We start from the raw sequence: 27,259 nt of genomic DNA, 5'->3' as shown, positions 1-27,259 counted from the left end.
GTCTGTGGTATCATATTAAATAACAGTTACTATTTATATATTGTGTACTTCTTATACATTAACTATCGTCCTCTCAAGGACCATGTAATGTAGATATCATAATTGTCATTTTACAGATAAGAAAACTGGTTTCACAGGGTAACTTATCCAAAGGCACATAACCCAGGTCTTGCTTGCTCCAAAGCCCAAGTTCTATCTACCACACTAAAGTTTGCATCCTTCTTTAGAACTTTGGACAACCTATTTCACATTATTCAAAAACTTTACTAAATGTTGTATAGAAATGTTTCATATCCATTGTTGGGTTGGGTTGGGTTGGGGAGTGTGGGGGAGATAATCAGAGTCAAAGATGAGAAAAATTACAGTGGAAATGAAAGGTAATATGACTTAGTAGTTAAGACTGCATGGGCTTTGACATCATACAGCGCTACACTTGAGTCCCAGGTCTGCCTTGTACTACCTGCATGACGTTGAGTGAGTGACTTGACCTCCAAGTTTCAGTGCACTAATCTCTAAAAGAGAGATAATAACAGTAACTGCCAATTAATTTGTGAAGATCAAATGAGCTTATGCAGATAAAATGCTTAGCACGGTTTTTACTTAAAACAGTTCTTACTGTGTTATTTCTTTTAGTTATATAAAAGACAGGCAAATAAAGCAGATATTTTATTGCTTTTTCCTCATTTAATGACAGGTTATTGGAGGCTCTATAGTTAAGCAGAAAAAGAAGAAACAATGTGAATTCACCATACTGAAAGTATGTTGACTTGTGCGTTGTCTACTAATTAATAAGCATTTATTGAATACCTGCTGTGCTAGATGTTGGGGATAATATACCTGATTCTGCAGAACTCATTTTCAGTCAAATTTAAGTAGAAATGCAACATTGATTTATACTCTTACTTAAGAGAAAATTTCAAAATTTTTAAATACAATTCAGCCATTAATATCAGGTTAATCTCTTGTTAGGATATCTTTGGAATGACCACAGTTTGCATTTAATATTTGGTATGCAATCTTAAAGGAATGAAATTTTTAGATTTTACTATTTTTAGCATGCCTAGCTCAGTCCTTTACTGCATCCTATTAGATAGTTATTCTAAACTTTTTTCTCATCAACCATTTCTTATTCTATAATAACAACTATGGTTGCTTCCCTAGTTGTTACCTATTTTCTCTATGCTCATCTAAAATAAAGCATGACAGTATGGATTGCCTTTTTTCTTAATCTTTTGGTTTATTTTAAACTAAGGCATTGTATACATTGACTGGAAAAAGAAGGATATTCCTTATTCTTTTTTCGGTTTTTACAGTGTTTCCCATGACTTTCAGTATATGTTCTTGGCTAAACCCCTTCCTTATCATTCATTGTGTTGCTTCTGAAATGGATTCTTTCAGCAAATATTTATTGAACACTCACTATGTGCTGGGTTCTATGCTGCTGCTCTCATGGAACTTGCATGCTAACAGAGGGGAGACAAAAAATAAACAAGATAAGGGAGATTGAGAATGGAGATAATGATGTAGAGGGAGAAGGAAGTTACAATTAAATAGGGTCGTCACGGATGGGCTCATTGAGAAGTGTCTTTTGAGCAGAGACCTGAAGGAAGTGAAGGATTTAGCCAAGCACATTACTGGAATATGGCAATCCAGGCAGAAGAAACAGCCAGTGGAAATGTGATAAAGCAGAAGTGCTCAAGGTTTGACGCTTGTTTGAGAAATAGCAATGAGACTAATGTGGCTAAAGCAAAGTGAAGTTACAAGAGAATGATAGGCAATGCCATAGAGGTAAGAGGAGAGGGTCGGATTTTGCTGGGCCTTACAAGCGGGAGGCGGGGTAGGGGGGAGATTTGGGTTTCACTCTGAGTACTGTGGGGAGCCAAGAGGGTTTCGAGCAGAGGACTGACCTGAAGTGATTTACATGTTAAGAGTGTCACTTAGGCACTGGCTTGAGCATGGGTCCTACCAAGAGTAGAAGCCAGTGGACCAGTTAAGTTATTTCATTAATGCACATGAAAAATGATAGTGACTTGGATCAAGAAAGTAACATTGAACTTAATGAGAAGTGGCTGGATTCTGGATATATTTTGAAGGTACAACTGACAGGATTTCTTGGCAGATAGAAAGTGAGGAGTAAAAAAATAAAAAGAAAGAAAGGATTCAAGGACGATTCCAAGGTCTGGGGCCTGAGCAACAGAAGAACATAAAAAGGGTGAAAATCCTACACACTCTGTGCTCCTAATGATTCTATATGTCAACTTTATTTTTTTCTTTTTTTTTTAATTAATTAATTAATTTATTTATTTATTGGCTGTGTTGGGTCATCGTTTCTGCGTGAGGGCTTTCTCTAGTTGCGGCAAGCGGGGGCCACTCTTCATCGCGGTGCGTGGGCCTCTCACTATCGCAGCCTCTCTTGTTGCGGAGCACAGGCTCCAGACGCGCAGGCTCAGTAGTTGTGGCACACGGGCTTAGTTGCTCCGCGGCATGTGGGATCTTCCCAGACCAGGGCACGAACCCATGTCCCCTGCATCGGCAGGCAGATTCTCAACCACTGCGCCACCAGGGAAGCCCCATGTCAACTTTATTTATAAAACAATTTTAACTTCTATTTTATCCTCTGGTATGTAGACAGTAGAAATCCAGCCAACTCAAAAGTTCTAACAGCACTTTGAATGCTCTTGGTAAATCTGAAGTACCTATATGTAAATCAGTACACTAGCTGTCACTTCTGAGGACACCACCACCTCTAGTATTTACTGGACAACATAACATCAACATGAGGATACTTGGAACACACAGAAGAATTAGATGACATGGCCCCTGTCTTCTTTAAGTTTATTGTCTGTCTCACCATCTAGGTAAACAGAACTCCAACTCTCTGCCTGGGTTTGGATCTTAGGCGCAGGGCCTGGATGTAGGGGTAGGTGCTTTCAGTTGGTCTCTGTGTGATGTAAAGGGTGGTCCAGGTGAGAAGTTCCAGGTGAGAAGTTCCAGGTGAGATGGCTTTAGGGAAGTGGGAACCACTGTAAATATTAAGTCCCAAATCAAGGGGTCAGGCTAACCCTAAAAACCAATCAGCAAGAAAAGACCTGCCCCAGGACACTGTGTATATTTGTCCAGTTACCTCAGAAGGCATTCTATCTATTTTTTTCTAAGTATTTAGGAAAAGCCTTGCTGTAGCCTTCAAACACTAACAGCAAGTTTACTGGGAGGTGGGGGAAAGGTGAATACATAGAAAGAGAAATATGAATAGATGTCAATAAGCATAAAATGTGTGGTATCACAAAATTCTTATCTACAGTGAATTGTCTTTATTATGCTTCTTCCTTTTTTATTGTATGGACTTACTTTACTGTCACTTTAGGCAACAACAATTAACAGCATCTCTTTTGATAATTTCAAATTTGTTGATATCTTTTTTCTAAATTTAGTTGAATGCAAAGAAAACCTTTGAAATGCAAATAATTAATCATTTCTCGGGTCTCTAAGAAGGTTTGGGACATGGCAAACCTTGAATCAGTCTTGGAAAGAATCATCTAATTCCAGTAAAGTTTAGGAATCCCAAGTCTAATCCTCAGACAGATAAGGGCTAGCTGGACATGAAATACAAACTGTGGCCAAGTTTAATTTTCCCAAATCAGATTTTCATGAAACATTTTCATTTCTTTGAGTGAGACAAATGAATTTTTCTAATATTTTATAATCCATTGTTAAAATTCAAGTAAAAACAAGTCTACAGTCAAATATAAATTACTTTGTTATGTTTAATTTTAGATAATCCTCTTCTCCTTTCTTTGGCATTAGAACAAATTGCAGTTTCTGAAGCCCGAAGATTATAAAGTACTATTTAAGCATTCATGTTTGATATCAAGATTAAAGGAGAATACAAAGAGTAGCATTAGAGGATAAAGTTTCTGAGACCAGATGGGGCAAGTTTAAAAAGGTTTTAGGGAGAAAATACAATAATCAATTTTAGAAGGAAAGGAGGGGAGATAACATATTTTAGCAGTAACTTAGGCTTTTAGTACAAAGGATATTATTTGGTCTTTGTAATTGAATATAATAAAACACTTTGCCCTTTAACATAAAATCATATTTCCCATATATATATGAGTACACTTCTCTGAGACTAAGCAAACTGTTTGTAAAACAGGAATTGAATTGAAGAGGGATCATATTCTTTTAAATAACTTCCCTTTCATCAGAGAGTATGAGTCAGCCTAGGGCACTCAGCACCAGGACAGACCCTACCTGCTTGTATTTCTTTTGCTGCAGAGCACAGGCCCATAATCCTGATTAAACATTTATATGTCTCATTCGTCCATCTACTCAAGTTGACCTCTAACAGAATTCTGGCTGTTTTTCTCTCCATTTCGGAAGAGAATTTTCATTTTAAACTCTTCCAATTTAACAGAGGGAAAAGGTTAAAAAGAAAGTCAACCTACACCCCCCATTCAAAAAAAAAAAAATCATCCAGAGTTTCCCACTGAATTGGAGCCAAAATCTCTGCCAATTTTGCTCTCATATCTCCAAGTTGTACCCTGACCCTTCATATGACCAGTGGGGCTTGTTACAAAAGCTCTCTCTGGGCGCCTTTCTAAAAGTGCTATCTTCGTCCATATTTCAAAACACTCACAGATATTTTATCATTAATTAGTATTCATATTATGTCTCAAACAATCTGTTCACGAACAGGGGAAGTGAACTAGTTGAACAGCTCTTCTGTTTGTCTAGTGATTAACATGGATGATGTATGTAGTGCCGAAGACCTTTTAAGGCAGGAAGCAGTCAAATGTTGGGTAGGTAACTCTTGGAACATTTAGAAGCTTACCTGTTTTGGAGGCTGGACCTCTCCAGAGAAACCAGACTTGGCAAACAGGATGGGGAGACACAGGCCCCTTTAAAAATAGACCCATGCCTCTTTGATTCACAGCATCCTGGATTTGCTTTTCATCATGTTAACATGCCACTTGGGAGCTGGCTGGACTCCCTTGTTCAGTGACATATATTTCATAGTGTTTTTTTTTTTTTTTTAAACCCATTTGTTCTTTCAACCACAACATGCTTTGCATTTCTCTTTCAAATTTGAGGGTGTATATATAGATTGATCAAAACAATATTTTTAACATTCCAAACAATTTAGAAAGCTGGTGGATGGGTGTCAGTTAATCTATTATGTTCATCTTTTCCTCCTCCCCCTCTTCAGCTGCTAATCTTAGAACTTGTGTGCCAAATTGTGTAAGATATTCTTCCAATAGCTACATGTGTGACTCTTTTGTGAGCTCAACAGACAGTTATGAGGACAGATTTGGAGTTGCATATGGGACTGTCACATGGTTTGATTGCCTTGTCTTCCAGGCACTGAGATTTCTTTTCACTGAGCTTTAATATTGAGGAATTTTTAGTTATGATAAAAGTTCAGCAAAGTCTCTATTAAATTATTTATACACCTCAAGAATGGAGAAGAAAAAAAAAGTTTTTACTCACCACCACTCTGTATTTGGCGTCTATATATACTTAACAGTTCCTATGTTTACTTTTTACAGTAGTGAAAAAAATTCACAGAATTTTTATGAAAATCAGAGCGTTAAGAGCCTTTATTATCCTCCTTGCTCTTTTGGAGCAAGATCTAGTAGATGTCTCGACAGAAAAGAAAGCAGATGCTTTGTAAAATGGTCTCATATAATTCATGTCCAATTATAGAGGATGATTTGTAGGAAAATGTGATCTATCAACTGTTAGGAGCCAAAAATCCTATGTCTTTAGTCTCTGAAATGGTAAGGTGCAGATAACTTTATACACACATATTGAAAACCCTCTTTCAGGACCCAAACACCACAGCCCTTCATCCCATTGAACCGTAGTGCCACCCTCGAGGGACACACAGCCTTACAACAAGGTCTTTCTCCTAATCTTATTTCAAATACTTTTCAAGAATGAACAATGTCCTAGTGATAGCTGCATCCAATGAATGAAGACATATAATATTATAAAAGCATTAATCACATATACTTGTATTAATTTCACCCTGTAAAACAAATACAATGGTTAATTATTCAGAGCTGCACCTTTATTTGCTTCAGTCTTAATTCAGAAATATTAATGATGGCTACCATATGTTGATTTGCCTCTGTGAGACTAAACTCTATAAAACAGATGTTTTACATACATTACTCCTAATCCTCAGAATAACACACCAAAGTAGGTGTTATTATTATCTCCTTCTTCCCAGTTAAGTTAGAACTCAGAAACAGCTTGAATGAGGATAGAGGTATATTTTCTTTTTTCACACTTTAATTTCCTTTTCCTGTTTTAGGTTGGAGAAGTCATGTACCCTGCTGGGCAAATTGCACTAGTACCTAGCACAATGAAACTTGTGAGTGGCAGAATACAAACAGAAGCTCCCATGTCCTTGAGCCACACCCTGAAAACTCTGGAAGCTCTGCATAGAGGCACTGGACTTCACCACATTCTCATGGCTCACTGTTAACATAACAGGCAGCAAGTTCATTGCGACTGCTTCTGCCAGGTATGGCAGAAGAACTTACGGACACATAAAGAGGTACCTAGAGTACCTATTTTATTTCTAGTCTACAGAAGAGCAATTTATGAAGAGGTTTCCTCCAGACAATATCAAGTCTTTCTCAGTGTATTTCATAGGGGTTTGAACTAAATCCATAATAAGGTTTGATTGAGCTGTTACGTTCTGCCTCGTAAGTGGCAGTGCACAACAGAGAAAGGAAATTGCTTAATAGAAAGTTATAGTCATCACTAACTTTATCTTAATTCTCCAAAGCAATAAGTTAAGAGTTCTATAAGAGCAGCTTAGAGCTCTTAGAAAATGTTGAAAAATACTCTGTTTAGAAACATTTCTGCCTGTATGTCACACTGTACTTTCTGGGGATGGGCATTTATTTTTCTGATACTTCGCTCACTTAGGGTAAGTTTTACCGTGTGTCTCCAAGGACGTTTTAAAAGGGCCTTATCTATCCATTCTTCTAAAATATTTAACAGAAATTCTATTTTTCAGCATGAGATCTGTACCCTGGTTTGGGGTTGTAACTCCTAGTTATCCCACAGACATCAAAGCCATTTCTGAAATATATTGAATTTAGATCAAAGCATTATTTATACAGTTGTGTCATCAGAAAGTAATGGGCTGTTTAAATGAAAAATTGATTAAGCTGATGACTGGAATTTATTCTAGGAAGAACTTACAAGAATCTGTTCTTTCTTAACGTTAAAAGTTATACTGACAATACAATCATTATTTGCAGGTGACATTGTCTACCTAGTAAATGCATGAGACATGAGAACCAGTAAAACTAGTAAGAGTTTTAGTAAGTTTAGAGTTTAGTAAGATTGCTAGGTATGAAGAAAATTCTAAAAATCTTTTACTTTCTAAATATCAGCAATTACCAATTTAAAAAGATAATGGGAGAAAAAGACACAATGTACAGTAGCATCAAAACCTGTAAGAAATTTCAGGACCTCAATAAAGAAAACCATAAATCTTTATGGCAAGATGAAGCTTTAAAAAATTGGAAAGGTATACCATATTTATGAATGGAAATGATTTAAAGATACCTGTTTTTTTATATTTTTATTTTAAAAATAAATTTAATTTCATTAAAATCAAGTCTCATAGGGAATATATTTAACATAATGATTCTGAAATAGATATGGAGAAATAAAGCAGGCAAAAATAGACTGGAAATTTTTACCAAAAGAAGAAACTGAAAGGGAAAGAGGAGTACAGAGGAAGAGGAAGAATTAGAAAACCTTACACTGCCAGATATTAAAATATAATGTAAAGATCCAATTAAAATCATGTAGCATTGGTACAGTAACAGATAATAATCAGTGTCTCAAACTGGAAGTTTCTCTTAAAATTATGTGCTTTCATATTTGTAGAGGTGGGAGTGTTTCTTTAGCTCCAGCAGGAACACAGAGGTCATGTTGCCTGTTGCTGATGTAGCAAAGCTTGGTTTGGCGATGCCTCGTTTTCCATGAATGAGCCTGCTCATTGCTGCCTCTACTAACAAGGTGGAGTTTGCTAGCCGTCCCCACGAGCTGCCTCTTACTCTGGTTATGCCTTGGAGTTTCTCCGAATCCAGTAGGGTCTAAGGCTTGCATATCTGAGAGCCTTTCCTCTCCCCATGACTCATGGGGTCTGTAGAATTCTTATGAAAGTTGCTTTCTTTGTGCTTTATTTAATTTTTGCTGTGGCTGACATATGTGAATTTGAGCTATTGCACAGATTCCCTCCCGCCTCCGCCCTCAGTGGCTTCATTTGGTATTCAATGCCAGTTAAAAATAAGACAATATAAACTTCTATATTATTTAAGCTAAACTTAAGTTTTGATATAGAGTGAACACATTTATTAATAACGTATTTCTTCTTACGTATCCACAGATGTGGGTTCCAATTTGGAAACAGTTTCACTAAGGAAAGTTTGTGGAATATTTTCAGTGTGGCTAAGGGGCAAAATAAATACTGGTCATCTTTATAGATTTTGAAAAATAAAGTAATTCCTAGGCAAGCCAACCATACCCACCTTACAACTAAATGTAATGCAAATTACCATATCAAACAGAAAATTTGAGTGTTCCAGTTAGTGGTATTTAGTTTCCTGCTTATTAATGTCAATTTAGGTGCTGCTTAGAGTAATTTGCTACAGAATCATTGTATGTCATTATTTTGCTGTTGGAAGAGATTACATTTTTAGCTAAGAAGGAAATGAGTTTGGGAAAGATCATTTTGCCAAGTTGAAATTTATGGCCAGGACTGTAAGGTATGAGGAATATATCTAGTTTTGCTTTAACAATGACTTGCTATCAGAAGTTAAGTGATCATTTTATAATTTTCTATAAAGTGAAAGAAAGGTGTTTTTAATTTAATTACCCATGCCTGAAAGGATATTTGAGTATATTCTTATTGGAATAATTAGTAATTGGAACATATCATAATAAGCTATTATATTCTTTCCAGAAATTTTTTGGTTCTTTGGTTTTCTTTGAAGGTGCTAGGAGAGTATACAGACTGCCATAATATTATTCAACATACTGATACTTCTTAGGATCATAATGTTGGTTGTTAAAACTTTACTAAATTGACTTGACAGTTTCAAATTAAGTATCATCTTGTGTTTTTCCTTTCTACATATCTTTTTAATGACAGTGTCATATAATATGATGGTTTTATGAGTGGTTTTGGTATCTCATTCATCAGAGTAATCAATGAGGAAAGGAGCCATATGGGTTGTAGTTCATTTGTATTGGACAGATGGCATTATTGATAGATGGAAATATTCCAAATATTTATTGTATAATGATATCACAAGGACTCTGACTTCTGAATTTTAATGCTTTAATTTCTACAGTAACTGGCAAAGTGAGTAATTTATTCAGTTGCCACGTATCCATTTAATGATATCAATGTGTGAATTGTAGCATTAATTACCTTTCAGTTAATACTGCATTTTATATGATGGGTATTTCTTTTTCTAAGCCTTTTGTGTTTACTTATCTGATTTCTGACCAAGCTATCAGTTTGGTCTTGAGGATTTTAAAGTTGAAAGCAATATTTGGAGCAGACAGTATGTAAATATAGGATGCAGAAGTGAGCAAAGTGAAGATTCAGTAATGGTTCTCTCCCAGTATCACCTCTGTCCTGTGGGAGGCCAAAGGGAAAAGGTACGCTTAAAGAATCTTTACATTTGCCTCTTGCATAAGTTTTTACTCTCAATAGATTTCTTAAAATTATGTTCTAATATAACCATAGACAAAAGGACATAAGGATATAATTCAGGATCTACTTATATTTTATTACCTCAATTTGAAATTGAGTTATTCCAGGAAGGGTTACTGCTGGATGGTTAATACACCATCCTCTCAAATGTTTGACACCATTCCAGAATCACATTTGCACTACTAGAAATAAATGAAATCCAGTGAAAAAGAGGTCTTCACTTTTTACTTTTGTATTTTATATTTTTGTATTCTTTAAATGCATACTGAATGCATATCGTCATGCCTTACTTTTGCAATTGCTAAGTTAAAAATGATAGTTTGAGTCATTCTAAAACTTCTGTTGCCATTGTTTTATTTTAAAAATACTATCAACCCCTAGTATTGAAGACCTACTATGTATTTAAACACTGCTGGGAGCTCTCTGATATTACCTCCAGGTTGCTTACTATTTTACTTAGGAAGTAATATAAATTCCTTGAGTAGTGACCTTTTTTTTCCAAACTAAAAATTAGGACACATTGTCCTACAGTGTTTTGTTTTTTCAATTTGTGAATTTGTTACTGTGAAAAAAATTACAATGGTATTAAGAACTAAAGATTATTTACATTTAAGTTATAAATTTATCAAGTTACCTCCAATACTGACTGACACCACTAAATTCCCAGTATCCAGCTCACTGCCTTGCACATGTCAAATTCAATGTTTGTTGATTGCATAGTGATAAACAAGGTAGGATAGTTTACATCCATAAAGATGATTGGAAATAGAGTTTAATTATATGCTTTCAAAATGATAGTGTGATCCCACTAATGAAATAGAAGCTTTATACTAAATTTTGATAAGGTCAATCTTTTTAAAAAGTTCTTATAGAAATAGACAGTGTAATTATATTGGAAGAGTAAGTTGACCAAGTTTATTTAGTCAAAATATCTAATAGTGTGCAGTGGGTCAAGAGAACAAAACAACTTAGACCTATCCAGAGACATCCCATTCAAACAGACTGTCTATGTATGATTTAGGGCAAAACTTCTTGCATTCTTACTGCCCTGGCAAGTACAAATAGACCAAATACACCCTGATGATCCCAGATTTCTCCAACACTCTAGGACAATTTCAGAAGCATTGATGAAAATGGCATAGATAATATTCTGATAGAAATCTCAGGACCAATAATAAACCAAGAAAAAGGCTGGCACTAACTGAAGTGATATGGAATTTTAAATATTCTACATATATTTACTGTTCCTTTAAAAAAAGTCAAAGTCTCAGTAAAATAAAATGCATGAATATTTTGTTGTCACTAAAGCCTTCTATTTCCTTTATTTATGGAATAAAATATATGAGTGCTTTCCAGTAAAATTTGGGAATAATTTTTAACCTGAACTTTGCATCATATTTGCAGCCTTGAACCTTTGCTGATCTTTTCTCATTTTTCTCATTATCAGTGTTTGTTTCTCTCCCTCTCTCCTTTCTCCCTTTATGCTCTTTTAGGCATTGAGAGACAGAATTAAAAACTGACAGACAAATCAGCTATTACTTTGAATCTCCAAACAGGAAAACTTCCTCTCAGGCAACACTGCAAAGTATAGTCATATTGTTATGTGATTATTGTTATTTTAGGAAGATTTTATTTTTCTCTTCTTATTTTAAATTTTATATATTTGGAGAAATTTTGTTATATCTTTCCATTGATGGAAAGTCTAATTACATTTATAGTGAATGAATGACTCTCTTCACTGTATTTTGCTAGAGATTTTTCTCATAAAAGTTCTTATCCAGACTTTTGGGTATGACCCATCCTCCCCCACCCCCCCAAAAAAGATTATGCATTCCTAAAAGTAAGACATGAAGAGTAAACCTCAGAATTTAATTTGTGTTCCTGTAATTTCATATGACCCCAAGTTATTTAGAGACAAACAAAAGATATTACAATTATGTTTTAAATAAGCAAGGCCTGTGTGGAAGCAAATTTTTTTAATAATGTTTTAAGAGCACCAGAATATTTATCCAGCTAATCTTCTTTAAAGATGTAATGCTCTTACAGAGAAAATAAAATAAAGGTGCTCAATAATAAATTTCTAAATTTAGTCCTGAGCATTCGGACTTTGATTTAATCAAATTTATCAGAAAAAAATAATTTTCCAGGCAACCCACTTAATTTCTGAAGACAGGATAATAGTAACTGATCATGCTAGTGAATAAAGAAATAAATGTTGGCATACTAAGGCAATATATAAGCTGAAGTTCTTGAACAAAAGCAGCCTGTCAACTACAGTACGTTTAAGTACAGGAACGATTGATGTTTGCCAAATGTCAAATCAGAGAGAAGAAAAATGTTTTCAAGCTTAAGAGATTGCCAACAATGAAAGGGAAAATAAATAAAAATTTAGATGTACAATATTGTTTTACCTTGTCAAGGAAATGTTAATTGAAATCAGGCCTCCTTTTTGAAAAACATAATGTAAAATTTCCACCAAAAGACTACTCAGGAGTCTGACAATTAATGCAAAAGTAGAATTTTAAAAGACACAGTGATGGCTGACATTGACAAAAATTGTGCTGTTAGATTATCAAAAAGCTATGCTCTAGATTTCATTGTCAATGATCTACAGAATAATTAATATAATCGGTTATGTTTTAAAAGAAAACGAGGAGTTCTGAAAAATGTCGACATGAACCATGTGAGACTTCATCATGAATTCAATAGTTAAAATACACAGGTTTCTGTTTATTTCTTCTGCGTTATCAGGTTTATGACATTTATTTGGTAGCTAGATATTGTTTTGAATGTGCAATGATTTATTAAAAGACAGCTCGCTTATGATCCATGTTAAGAACATGCAGTGCATTCAAATAACTAGGTAACGTTAGGCCTTTCACCTCCGAGCATATGTTTCATTTTCCTAAGGTTGGGATTAAATTGAGATTTTGTATTCATTTGAAGTATAATTGTAATGAGAACATTTAACATGGGTCAAATGGAGAATAGTGGCACCCTGGAAGTGCTTAGAAATCATTTGCCTTTTTTATACATTGTTCCACAGTAGGATTGAAAAAGATTACCACTCCTTGTTTAACGATGTTATATTGCTCTATCTGTGAATCTAATGAAATCTTTGGCAGAAAAGAGCACAAATTTCTCAAATGGATTTTAGAAAATAAGAAGGCATCTGAATCAATAATTATACATTTGAAATACATGAGATACTGCTAACAATCTTTATCTACAGAAAGTCAGAGATATGTATATATATATATATATTTTTTTTTAACTCTTAATGTTTCCTTTTTATTCCCATAATGGAAAGTGGGGGAAAATTGTATTTTATTTGCCCACAGACATGGGAAAGAATTACCCAGCAAAGCTATGTACCCAAACAGATTTTTCCAGACTCCTTTTTTACCCTGAAGCAGTCTTTTTATTTGAGCACCATAAGTGATTTTCCATCTTTCTCACTGAAGTGCTCAGATATATTAGCACCACTCTCCCTCTCAGGACCTTGACTTTGTTAAAGCCAAGAGGAAGTAAATTATTTTTTTGTGCTGCTTGTCTGTGAGTGCTAAACTGGATCAGCCTGTGAGCAAAAACTGGCCTGTCACTGAATGACCAGCTACTGAAAACCATGTAAAAATTATATTAGATTGGATAGTATCACAGATCTTAAAGAATGTTTCTTTATGAAACAATGCAAATGTCAATAAAATTCATTAAGCTCTACATGGTATTCAGCAACTGTTTTATTGCTAAAATATACCAGTGATTGCTTAGGGCTAGATTATGCTGTCTCAGAAGAAAATGATAAGTTAGGTCACTGTAACAAGCTAAAATAATACAGTATTTTCTTAGAGAGTTACAGCCTTTTCCCCTAAGTGGAAATGTATTTTTGTTGAGCACATTCTAGGATGGAAGCTTGTTTGAAGGTCCCAATAAATCCAGTCACCACTTCAGGACACAAAGAAGTATTGCTTACCCAAGAATTATTAAAGAAGGGAAAGTGTTCCATTCGGTAAACTCCCTAAGGTAACATGAAAGTTCTGCTGTATGACCACCATCCTTGGTCTTCCCAATACCATTGGAAATAAATATATTAATACAGTTACTATTCATTGTTTATGCTTGATGAAAGCCTTTCAAATGTGCCTAGAAAACAGCCACTATATTGTGCATAGTAGAGACAATCCTCATCAAAATCTGGAACAAGGCAAAGATGCCTAGCATAGCACTATAATTTAAAATTATTCTGGAAGTTCTAGACAATTCAGTAATGTAATGAAATGATACAAGATTTATTAGAAAAAAGGAGAACAAATTTTCATTTTCATGAAATATATAATCACATACAATATGATTTACATCAAACATACCTAAAATTGCCCAGGGCTTATTCATCCTGTTTCAGAAGAATGTGGTAAATTGGGATAATGGGAATGGGCTGACATAATATGCCTTTTCTAATACATTTTCAGACTCCTACCTTAAGTAAACATATATTTATGTTGCTCACATTATAACATGGAGAAACCCAAGTGAATCAACTGGAAAACTACTTGAACTAAAAAGAGAATTAATTAAGATGGCAAGATACAAAATAAATAATATACTTAAAAAATGCCTATCCATCAATAGTATCTTGATTTTGGGGTAAGGAAAAGGGAAAATAAATTCATGGTAACAATCACAATTATAAAATATCTGGTAATATCCTTAATACAAATTGCACAGAAGACCCCTGTCTGGAAAGAATTACAAAACTTTCCTGAGCAACATATAAAAAGACAAATAAATGTAAAGAATTATGCTTCTGAATGGGAATATTGTAAAGATAGCAATTAATGTATAGGTGTAACGTTAGCACATCAATCAAAATCCTAGTGGGATTATTTTAGGAGCATGAAGAAATTATTCTAAAATGGTTAGGATTCAGAATAGCAAAGGTGAAGTATATATTAAATATATTAATATCATATATTGAATATGAAAATATTTTCTAACACCATATTTTAAGTGGCATGATATGACTACAGCCAGAATCTACACTTATATTAGTAAAATGGAACAGATAAGCATGAAATTAACCCTAGCATTTCTGTGAATCAAATATGACAGAAGCTCCTAATAATGTAGGTAGGATAGGTTATTCAGTGAAGGATAGTAAGAGATTTGGCCAGAATTTGGGGAGGAAAAAAAAAAGAGTGATACAATGGAATTCAGACACTATATATAAGTTTTGAAGAATTTTAGTTACATAGAAATGTTCATAAAATAGAGAAAATATGAAAATATTTATACAATATGAGCTGAGTCTGGTAAAATACATATATATATATATATATATATATATATATATATATAGGAAAACGGGGGGGAGTTGTTGGTATGACTGCAGGTGATTTTAGTTTTCTTCTTTATACTTTTTTGTTATTTCCAACTTTTTCCTTCAATTATAATATATTACATAATCAGAAAGATAAAAATTTTTGCCTTTGTTATTTAAAGCAGCCTTCATGTTATCTAAGTACAGTTATCCCTTGGTATCCATGGGTTATTGGTTCCAGGACCTTTTGCAGATGACAAAATCCTAGGATGCTCAAGTCCCTTATATAAAATGTCATAGAATTCGCTCATAACCTACGTACATCTGCCTGTATACAGTTGATCCTTGAACAACATGGGTTTGAATTGCATGGGTCCACTTATATGTGAATATTTTTTCAATAAATATAGAGTCAGCTCTCCGCATCGCAGATTCAACAAACTGCAGGTCAAAATTTCCATCCGTGGTTGGTTGAATCTGTGGATGTGAAACCCGCGGATATGGAGGGTTCGCTGTACTCATTGTACTACACCATTTTATATAAGGGACTTGAGCGTCCATGGTTTTTGTTACCTGCAGAAGGTCCTGGAATCAATCCCTGGTGGGGATTAATCATCTCTAGATTACTTAATACCTAATAGAATGTAAATGCTATGTAAATAGTTGTAAATAAAATGCAAATGCTATGTAAATAGTTGCTGTCCAGGCAAATTCAAGCTTTGCTTTTTGGAACTTTCTGGAATTTTAGAGGGAGATATTTTTGATTTGCAGTTGGTTGAATCCATGGATGCTGCACCCGCAAATATGGAGGGCCAATTGTACATAATAAATATTATATATTTTCTAGCATAAAATACAGACTTTCTTCAGGAAGATACTGTTTTGTTGTTGTTTTAGTCTCTAAAATCAGCAGACTTTTATTTTCTTTTCCTTTTGCAATGATGTACAGTTAGAATAAGATCTATAAGCAGGGAACATACAGCAATGCTTACCTTTATATTTCCAACACCTAGCATAATGGCTGACACATAGAGGGCATGCAATAAGTATTTGACTAAAGAAATAACTAATCAATACAAAACTCACCTATTTCCAGAAAGTATTAATGAATTAGCTCTTTCAGATAATCTTTTTTATGTTGTCATTTGTTAGGATACAATCTAATCAAGAAATGCCAATCATTTGATTATCTAGTATCTAACTTGGACTAGTTAAAATTTTTTCCTGTTTTTATTTAATCTATTTAGATGTGGTTTAGTACACAAGGCAAGAACTGAGATGACCAAAGAAACATCTTAGCACCTTACATTTTGACATGCTAACCCTAGAATTTGGTAATCTTCCTGGGGATCTAACATTTCTTTTGGATAGGCCAAGACTTCTCTTGTGGGAAAAGAGAAACCACTCAGCTCAATTTTTAATTCTTAGAGAACCATTTTGCATTAAAACAACTCCCTGGAATATACATTATAATGACATCACAATACTGGACCCTTACCTTTCTCCCAGTCCTGGTGCCCTCATCTTGAGAGACATTTTTTTTCTCTTTCTTCTATTATATACCCACTCTCCTTTTGCCTTCCACTGAGCATTGTCTTGTTCTGCTCCGAGAGGCTCTTCTTCCTCCAGAGTCATTTATATTCAGCTATTTTGCTGAATTATATTAAGCCATTGTGTTGTAATTGAATTACTGCATCCTTTTTTATGACACAAGGACTCTCCAGATAAAAGCCTGATAATGTCATCCTTGATTTACATTAAAAAAAAATAATGACATGAAAAAGAATTGGTCTAGAAGTCAAGAAATTTGGAGTCTAGTCTTTATTGTTTTTCTCTGAGTCACAAGTTAAATAAATGGCAGTTAAATCAACTGTGGCTTCAACTTTCTTAAAAAAAAAAATCTTAATATTGCCTTCTATCGCTAACAGTCTTTGACCATTTCATTGATTTATTTTTTCAACCAATGCCATTTATTGAATTCTTGCTAATTCCTCAGCACTGTGCCAGGTATTTATTTGGGACACAGAAATGATTAAGAGATAATTCTCACCTCCATGATACAGTTACATTGCTTCCTTTATGAAACTGTGAGGGAGATGATTATTCTATAATTGAGATGTTGAATCTTGATTTCTGATTGAGCTTCCTAGGCAAGGACTTTTGAAATGAGAGCATTAAATTTTGTGATACCATTCTATCAAGAGGACAATACATTATTTTTAAAATAATTTCTGTATTTAAAAGTATTTGGAATGTTATTTTATAAGAATGCATTTATATCTTTATAATCACTTCTTGGTTGTACTTAGAGTAGTGTACTACCAATATTCAACTTCTAAAAATTATTGAGCTGGCAACTTTCTTGCATGATGACTTTTCAGATAAATACTTCTGATCCTGTTATGCTTGCTATTACTATCCCTCAAGAAAAACTTAACACATTTCATTTTTGTTCACCTGAGGAAATTGCTTTTAAAAGAAAATACCCAGATAGCTTTTCAAGACGAATAGTGCTTCCTGATTTTCACTTGACTCAAAGGGTAGAATAAATGAATAATTCTGTATGCAAGTTTCTTGGTTTGCTTACAACTTTCTGCTAAGACTCCAGAGACCTTTAAGCAAAGGATTCCACCAATTACATTTGTTGTATGTGTATGTGTGTGTACATTTTTTTCAGAAAGCATATGTTAGTAGGGCTATTAAGCAATTAGCTTCATGCATATAGATAGTTCGTTTTGCACCAAACCATATGATGTGATTGGAATTTATAGAAAACCATCTTTCTTGCCAGGAATTGAGGCGAGTTAATTCTCTAGTTTGGAGAAGTGTGGTCTTATGGCTGCAATCTGTACCCTTAAAAATTAGGAACCTAGAATTCTATATTCAATAGCTTAGAAAGGCACATAAAATGTAAAAGTTTTGTCTTTAATAAATACAGAAATTGGAAAGAGAAAACCCAAGTAGAGTACCTGATTCATGTTGCATGCTCACTACATGTTTGTTAACTTACAATGAAATGAAACCAGCAAGGGTTGAGATTAGGGTTTTTTAAATATAAAATGTGTGCCATGAGGTCTTATGTCCTTGCCAGATTTGGCTCTGAGCTTTCTAGCAGTCTATGCAAAAAGGGAAATGCCATCAGCGAAGGAATCTGTAATGTCAATGAGATAAAAACAAACTGGCTGCTCAGGAGAAGCCCAGCTATTTCAGATATTTAATAACTATTTCCAGAATGAATGAATGATGCTGACAGCTGAGAAAAATTTCTCCCATTTGCATTTTTAGGAGGTCACTTGGCTCTTCACCATTTTTCCAGCAAATAGCCGAGAACTTCACGTGGCTATTTTTCAGATCAGTGCCTAAGAGTTGTTCAGGAAAACTGCTATTATGGAAGTGAAACACAGTCACAGCCTGATAATATGCCTTAATTCAAACAATATTCTGAAATACCTAGAAATCCGGAAGCAGAGGTAGATCGATTGCGTATACTTCAGGCATGTATATATTTTCCATGTGTTAAGTAAGATTCATGGCCACCTTTTGAAGCTCTAGTTGCACTTTACAAAAGGAGTGTGTTACCATCTTGTCTCATTTTTATAGCATTCATAGCCCTGGCCACAGCGTTAATCATTTTTTTTTCTTTTGGGGGTGGTGGAGATTATACTAAAACTCCATGGAATGTCTACTACAAGATGTAAAATTCTACATGATTGGCCTTTTGTAAATATTAAGCAAAACCAGTAAATCAAAATGATCAGATTAACATATTTTAGCAGAAGCATCCATATGAAAGGAAATGTTGACATTCTTTATGAAAGCTGTTTTTTCCCTTTACTGCTGCCATTTTTTATTGTGGATTTCCCTGTTCAGCACTTAGTTCCAATTTTTTAAATGATCCATTTCAACACTAGACAGCAATATTCTTCCAGTCATATGAGTTTTGGGTTGCGTTTTATTACATTAAAGATTGCAGAGCTCTACTGTGAATTACAGTATTAACATTCCCTATATTTTAGAGGACTGGGCTCACAAGCATTATGACTGGGTCCAGGAATTCTTTGTTTGGGCCTTTGAAGAGGAAAGTCCAATGCAATTTAATCTTTAGTAGTAACTAGGTTATGGATTTATTGTATTTACAATTACAAAAAATTTGGAAGTACCAAAAACAATGGATAATTCATTCAAGAATCCCAAAGAAATGTTTGATTTAAAGGAGGTACCCAGTTGAAAATGGTAAAATATTCAAGTAATAAACAATTCACCTAAATATAGATTCTCAGGGCTTTGCTTATAACCTAACTGGTTTAGCTCAAAGTGCAGTTTTCTTAGAAACAATGCTAAAAATTCAGGTCCATCCTAAATGGATACTTCATTGCCAGTGCTATCTCTACCCTTAAGAACTTGCTTGCTGGTGGTGTGGAAAAAATAAGGCAAGGACACAAATAACTCAGCAAACCTCTTTTCAACACATTGTCAAGTGCCTTATAAAGCAAGCTCAAACATGGCAGAAAGCCACCACTGAATTTCAGAGTAGAAGAATGCATAAACTGTTACAAGCGTATTCTATAGATCAACTACCCAGAATTTGGGAGGTTTGTGCTAGTACCTTACTCTCAACCCCCCTTGTCATTTCTTCTTCTCCCAGCATAAGTACCTCACTGCCCACCTACTCCCCCAAAACGATGGGACAGGTATAAACCTGTTCCAGCTAATACTCCAGCTGATATGATCATTGGAAATTTACTGGATTTCAGAACTTTACTCTTCTTATTAACCTTGGAATCTCTACCAAGGACTCTGCTATTGCTTAAGTAAATGATTAATATTGATCCAAAAAATGACAAATTGACAAAGCTTTAGAGATTTTTATCTCTTCACTACAAGTGGCAGAGTTTCTGAACCATAATCGATTTTCACTTGTGATAATTTTATGATCTAGACACTTGTTAATATTTTGAGAATTGTTTATACTGTTTTACCTTAAAATTTTTTTTTAATTGAAGTATAGTTGATGTATATATTATATGTTACAGGTGTACAATATAGTGATTCACAATTTTTAAAGGTTATACTCCATTTATAGTTATGTGTACCCATGTTGTACAATATATTCTTATAGCTTATATTATTTTATATCTAATAGTTTGTACCTCTTAATCCCTTAATCCCTTACCCCTATCTTACCCCTCCCACTCCCCTCTCCCCACTGGTAACCACTAGTTTGTTCTCTATATCTGTGAGTCCGCTTCTTTTCTGTTATATTCACTAGCTTGTTGTATTTTTTAGATTCCACACATAAGTGATATACGGTATTTGTCTTCTCGGTCTGACTTATTTCACTTAGCATAATGCCCTCCAAGTCCATTCATGCTGCTGCAAATGGCAAAATTTCATTCTTTTTTATGTCTGAGTAGTATTCTATTGTGTGTATATATATACCACGTCTTCTTTATCCATTCATCCGTTGATGGACACTTAGGTTGCTCCCATTCCTGGAAATTGTAAATAATGCTGCTATGAACATTGGGGTGCATGTATCTTTTCCAATCAGTGTTTTTGTTTTTGGTATTTTGGATATATACCCAGCAGTGGTACCTTAAATTTCGTGTTTGCATTTGGAGACCAGTTTTTCTTTTTCCTGTAGATCCCATTTAAATGTGATTGAGAACCCTATTCTATTAAATGGAGAATACCTCATTTTATCAATACTTGCATTTTTCTCCTGGTCTCCCAATCAGAGATGATATCTTAAATATTTACATCTACAATAGTACCCACCCCAACCCACCAGCCAGCCCAGACTGCCAGATTCTTCTGCCTCTCCCTGGCTCCCTCAAATTCCTATGGAGACTGAAGTTGCTACAGCTACAAGGACAGGACAAGGGCCAGCCAGCCTGTGGGGATCCCCGTGGGAGCCACTGGCAGTAACCAGGAGGCAAGGCTTTGAGAGACTGGCTCAGCATCGATTAGTCAGAGTAGGTTTCTGGAACCTGGTTAACTGGGCATATTAACTCATTAGTTGTTATATCAAGAGTATCCTGGATGAGAAGCCAGTGTGGCCAGGGCACTTTTACCAACCTGTAGGGGATGTTTAAAATATTTTAATAATCTGTATAATCTGTGGAGATTTACCTATAAATATTGGCTGAGTATCAGACCTACTCAGAACCCATCATAAGAAATTGAATCTCCAAACTTAAGGCAGTGAGGATAAACAAGCATTTTAGCCACCTATCTAAATGTTTCCTTGTCTTCCATACTTGAATCAGACCTTCTGCTTTGAATGTGGGTTTAATGCCTGCAAGATTCTTGATACCTGTTTACCCAAACTTTTGACTTTTTCCTTCTAAGCCTCAGTTTCCTTTTCTGTAAAACAGTTAAATTAATAACATTTCAACGTACTGTTACTGTGAGGTTTAAATGAAACAATGCAAGGGAAATTCTTAGTACAATACCTGGAATACAGTTAGTGTTAGCTATTATCTACTTTTCACAGGATCTTCAATTAATGAATTTTATAATCCTATATGCAGGTTCATAGCAAATCGGTATATTTGGTTACACGAACACATGCTGTGCATTGTGTTAGAACAAAAAGATGACCAGAAAAATAGGTTATTATTGGGTATGGGAGGTTTTCATGCTTTCAGACACTATAGGGCTATTATTGTATACTCTGATGACTTGAAGAAGCCAAGGGTTGCAGGGACTGATGTCAGTTTGTGGCTTCTGGGCTTTTATTCCTAATGAGGAAGAGCTCTTCTCTCTCTAGAAAGAGAGGGATCCTTTGTCAAGCTTCGTGTCTCCCTGTACTCATATATTATCTTTTCCTTTGACTTTTGCTCAAAACTGGGGAATAGAGCATATCTTAAAAGCACCAGTGTCAGGAAACCCCAGGCTCTTTTGTTTCTGGGCAACATGAATAAGAAGACTGTCATAAAAGATATGGAACCTTAGGAGGAAATAAATAAAAATGAATCCTAGAGGGCAGCATAAAAAAAGTGTATAGAAAAACTCTGTTAACAAGTAAATGAGTCTTTTTAACAAGGTTTTCTTGTCATCCTCTTAGACTGGCATTGAGTCTTCATTTGAACCATGTCACATTAGGTGCTCTGAGCAAAAGTCAATTATATTCTAGAGACCTCATGAAAACTAAACATCAAAATAAGAGTTGGAAGGAAGCACTGTGGCATGCCATTTGCTGAGAGCTTCTTTGAACCATGTCTGTTTGCTTCCTCTTCCCCCCTTGGTCATATTCACAATATGGGGTTTTTGTTTTCGGACTTCCCTTCTCGAAAGTCTCGTTCACAAGTGTGTGTCATTGTCCCAATCACATATTGGTTTAGCATTGACTAATTAACTTTTCTTGATGTTTTCTTCATCATCCACGAGGTGGAAAAATTCCTCAGATGCCTTTCAAAAACTCGCAGCTAATTCTCTAGTGATTTCTAAACCAAAACTGTTCGCATTATTCTAACTCTAAAATTTCTTAGTCTGAAAAATATGTATATGATGATGGTCCTTCTTTGAAGCAGTCTTATTTAAACCACTTTCCTCCTGTTCTTTCCATGCAGCTATCTTCATTACTGCCAAGGAACAACTGCCATGACCATCTAGATTAATAAGTGAAAGCCAAAAATAAAAGAAAGAAAAATGTAAAGCTGGACTTATATATGAGAAATTATTAAACCATAATTGCAGATGTTAAAGAGTATCCAAATATTATTGATTCATCTTAGGTTTGCATGTCTGTTGATATGATTTTCTTTAACTGAAAAATCCCTGTCTTTTTTGTAAAGTTGGGATCATTTAGCAAATTCAGATTTAGTGAATGTCCCAATTTCTCTGTCTTTGCATTGTTGTTAGAAAGAGGAGAGATCTGAAACCCCCGTTTTTGTTTTAATCATACAAGTTTATTTCTTTTTAACATCTTTATTGGAGTATAATTGCTTTACAATGTTGTGTTAGTTCCTGCTGTATAACAAAGTGAATCAGCTATATGTATACATACACCCCCATATACCCTCCCTCTTGTGTCTCCCTCCCATCCTCCCTATCCCACCCCTCTAGGTGGTCACAAAGCACCAAGCTGATCTCCCTGTGCTATGCAGCTGCTTCCCACTATCTGTTTTACATTTGGTAGTGTGTATATGTCAATGCCACCCTCTCACTCCATCCCAGCTTACCTTTCCCCGTCCCCGTGTTCTCAAGTCCATTCTCTACGTCTGTGTCTTTATTCCTGTCCTGCCCCTAGGTTCTTCAGAACCATTTTTTTTTTAATTCCATATATATGTGTTAGTATACGGTATTTGTTTTCCTCTTTCTGACTTACTTCACTCTGTATGACAGCCCGTAGGTCCATCCACCTCACTACAAATAACTCAATTTCATTTCTTTTTATGGCTGAGTAATATTCCATTGTATATATGTGTCACATCTTCTTTATCCATTCATCTGTTGACGGACACTTAGGTTGCTTCCATGTCCTGGCTATTGTAAATAGTGCTGCAATGAACATTGTGGTACTTGTCTCTTTTTAAATTATGGTTTTCTCAGGGTATATGCCCAGTAGTGGGTTTGCTGGGTCATATGGTAATTCTATTTTTAGTTTTTTAAGGAACCTCCATACTGTTGTCCATAGTGGCTGTATCAATTTACATTCCCACCAACAGTGCAAGACAGTTCTCTTTTTTCCACACCCTCTCCAGCATTTATTGTTTGTAGATTTTTTGATGATGGCCATTCTGACCAATGTGAGGTGATACCCTCATTATAGTATTGATTTGCATTTCTCTAATGGTTAGTGATGCTGAGCACCCTTTCATGTGTCTGTTGGCAATCTGTATGTCTACTTTGGAGAAATGTCTATTTAGGTCTTCTGCCCATTTTTGGATTGGGTTCTTTGTTTTTTTTATATTGAGCTGCATGAGCTGCTTGTAAATTTTGGAGATTAATGCATTGTCAGTTGCTTCATTTGCAAATATTTTCTCCCATTCTGAGGGTTGTCTTTTCACCTTGTTTATAGTTTCCTTTGCTGTACAAAAGCTTTTAAGTTTCATTAGGTCCCATTTGTTTATTTTTGTTTTTATTTCCATTACTCTCGGAGGTGAGTCAAAAGGATCTTGCTGTGATTTATGTCATAGAGTGTTCTGGCTATGTTTTCCTCTAAGAGTTTTATAGTGTCTGGCCTTACATTTAGGTCTTTAATCCATTTTTAGTTTATTTTTGTGTATGGTGTTAGGGAGTGTTCTAATTTCATTCTTTTACATGTACCTGTCCAGTTTTCCCAGCACCACTTATTGAAGAGGCTGTCTTTTCTCCATCGTATATTCTTGCCTCCTTTATCAAAGATAAGGTGACCATATGTGCGTGGGTTTATCTCTGGGCTTTCTATCCTGTTCCATTGATCTATATTTCTGTTTTTGTGCCAGTACCATACTGTCTTGATTACTGTACCTTTGTAGTATAGTCTGAAGTGAGGGAGCCTGATTCCTCCAGCTCCATTTTTCTTTCTCAACATTGTTTTGGCTAATCGGTGTTTTTTGTGTTTCCATGCAAATTGTAAAATTTTTTTGTTCTAGTTCTGTGAAACATGCCAGTGGTAGTTTGAAAGGGATTGCATTGAATCTGTAGATTGCTTTGGGTAGTATAGTCGTTTTCACAGTGTTGATTCTTCCAATCCAAGAACATGGTATATCTCTCCATCTGTTTGTATTGTCTCTAATTTCCTTCATCAGTGTCTTACAGGTTTCTGCGTACAGGTCCTTTGTCTCCTTAGGTAAGTTTATTCTTAGGTATTTTATTCTTTTTGTTGCGATGGTAAAAGGGAATGTTTCCTTAATTTCTCTTTCAGATTTTTCATTGTTAGTGTATAGGAATACAACACATTTCTGTGCATTAATTTTGTATCCTGCTACTTTACCAAATTCACTGATGAGCTCTAGTAGTTTTCTGGTAGCATCTTTAGGATTCTCTATGTATCATGTCATCTGCAAACAGTGACACTTTTACTTCTTCTTTTCCAATTTGGATTCCTTTTATTTCTTTTTCTTCTCTGATTGCAGTGGCTAAAACTTCCAAAATTATGTTGAATGATAGTGGTGAGAGTGGGCAACCTTGGCTTGTTCCTGATCTTATAGGAAATGGTTTCAGTTTTTCACCGTTGAGAATGATGTTGGCTGAGGGTTTGTCATATATGGCCTTCATTATGTTGAGGTAGGTTCCCTCTATGCCTACTTTCTGGAGAGTTATTATCATAAATGGGTGCTGAATTTTGTTGAAAGCTTTTTCTGCTTCTGTTGAGATTATCATATGGTTTTTATCCTTCAGTTTGTTAGTATGGTGTGTCACAGTGGTTGATTTGCATATATTGAAGAATCCTTGCATTCCTGGGATAAACCCCACTTGTTCATGGTGTATGATCTTTTTTATGTGCTGTTGGATTCTGTTTGCTAGTATTTTGTTGAGGATTTTTGCATCTATGTTCATCAGTGGTGTTGGCCTGTAGTTTTCTTTTTTTGTGACATATTTGTCTGGTTTTGGTATCAGGGAGATGGTGGCCTCATAGAATGAGTTTGGGAGTGCTCCTCCCTCTGCTATATTTTGGAAGAGTTTGAGAAGGATAGGTGTTAGCTCTTCTCTAAATGTTTGATAGAATTCACCTGTGAAGCCATCTGGTCCTGGGCTTTTGTTCGTTGGAAGATTTTTAATCACAGTTTCAATTTCAGTGTTTGTGATTGGTCTCTTCATATTTTCTGTTTCTTCCTGGTTCAGTCTTGGAAGGTTGTGCTTTCCTAAGGATTTGTCTATTTCTTCCAGGTTGTCCATTTTATTGGCATATAGTTGCTTGTAGTAATCTCTCATGATCCTTTGTATTTCTGCAGTGTCAGTTGTTACTTCTCCTTTTTCGTTTCTAATTCTGTTGATTTGAGTCTTCTCCCTTTTTTTCTTGATGAGTCTGGCTAATGCTTTATCTATTTTGTTTATCTTCTCAAAGAACCAGCTTTTAGTTTTATTGATCTTTGCTATTGTTTCCTTCGTTTCTTTTTCATTTATTTCTGATCTGATCTTTATGATTTCTTTCCTTCTGCTAGCTTTGGGGTTCTTTTTGTTCTTCTTCCTCTAATTGCTTTAGGTGTAAGGTTAGGTTGTTTATTTGAGATGTTTCTTGTTTCTTGAGGTAGGATTGTATTGCTATAAACTTCCCTGTTAGAACTGCTTTTGCTGCATCCCATAGATTTTGGGTCATCGTGTTTTCAATGTCATTTGTTTCTAGGTATTTTTTTTATTTCCTCTTTGATTTCTTCAGTGATCTCTTGGTTATTTTGTAGCGTATTGTTTAGCCTCCGTGTGTTTGTAATTTTTACAGTTGTGTTTTTCCTGTAATTGACATCTAGTCTCATAGCATTGTGGTCAGAAAAGATACTTGATATGATTTCAATTTTCTTAAATTTACCGAGGCTTGATTTGTGACCCAAGATGTGATCTATCCTGCAGAATGTTCCATGAGCACTTGAGAACAAAGTGTATTCTGTTGTTTTTGGCTGGAATGTCCTATAAATATCAATTAAGTCCATCTTGTGTAATGTGTCATTTAAAGCTTGTGTTTCCTTATTTATTGTCATTTTGGATGATCTCTCCATTGGTGAAAGTGGGTTGTTAAAGTCCCCTACTATTATTGTGTTACTGTCGATTTCCCCTTTTATGGCTGTTAGCATTTGCCTTATGTATTGAGGTGCTCCTATATTGGGTGCATAAATATTTACAATTGTTATATCTCTTCTTGGATTGATCCCTTGATCGTTATGTAGTGTCCTTCTTTGTCTCTTGAAATAGTCTTTATTTTAAAGTCTATTTTGTCTGATATGAGTATTGCTACTCCAGCTTTCTTTTCATTTCCATTTGCATGGAATATCTTTTTCCGTCCCCTCACTTTCAGTCTGTATGTATCCGTAGGTCTGAAGTGGGTCTCTTGTAGACAGCATATATATGGGTCTTGTTTTTGTATCCATTCAGCCATTCTGTGTCTTTTGGTTGAAGCATTTATTCAACTTGTATTTAAGGTAATTATCGATATGTATATTCCTATTACCATTTCCTTAATTGTTTTGGGTTTGTTTTTGTAGGTCTTTTCCTTCTCTTATGTTTCCTGCCTAGAGAAGTTCCTTTAGCAATTGTTGTAAAGCTGGTTT

The 27,259-nt window shown here is 35.0% G+C and overlaps 1 protein-coding gene across 1 annotated transcript in view; it reads left to right on the top strand.

The window, feature by feature from the left end:
* The window catches only part of DPH6 (diphthamine biosynthesis 6), a 445,312-nt gene that overhangs the window by 293,722 nt on the left and 124,331 nt on the right, over positions 1-27,259 (top strand). The window contains exons 12-13 of the mRNA XM_082384997.1: positions 695-757; positions 6,317-6,562. Coding sequence (XP_082241123.1) covers positions 695-757; positions 6,317-6,490 — 237 coding nt within the window. The 3' untranslated portion in view covers positions 6,491-6,562. The remainder of the gene's footprint in view (positions 1-694; positions 758-6,316; positions 6,563-27,259) is intronic.

This window comes from Balaenoptera borealis (assembly GCF_965194805.1).
Source record: "Balaenoptera borealis genome assembly, chromosome: 3".
Taxonomy (NCBI): Eukaryota; Metazoa; Chordata; class Mammalia; order Artiodactyla; family Balaenopteridae; genus Balaenoptera; species Balaenoptera borealis.
This window is presented reverse-complemented; position numbering and strand designations above follow the sequence as displayed.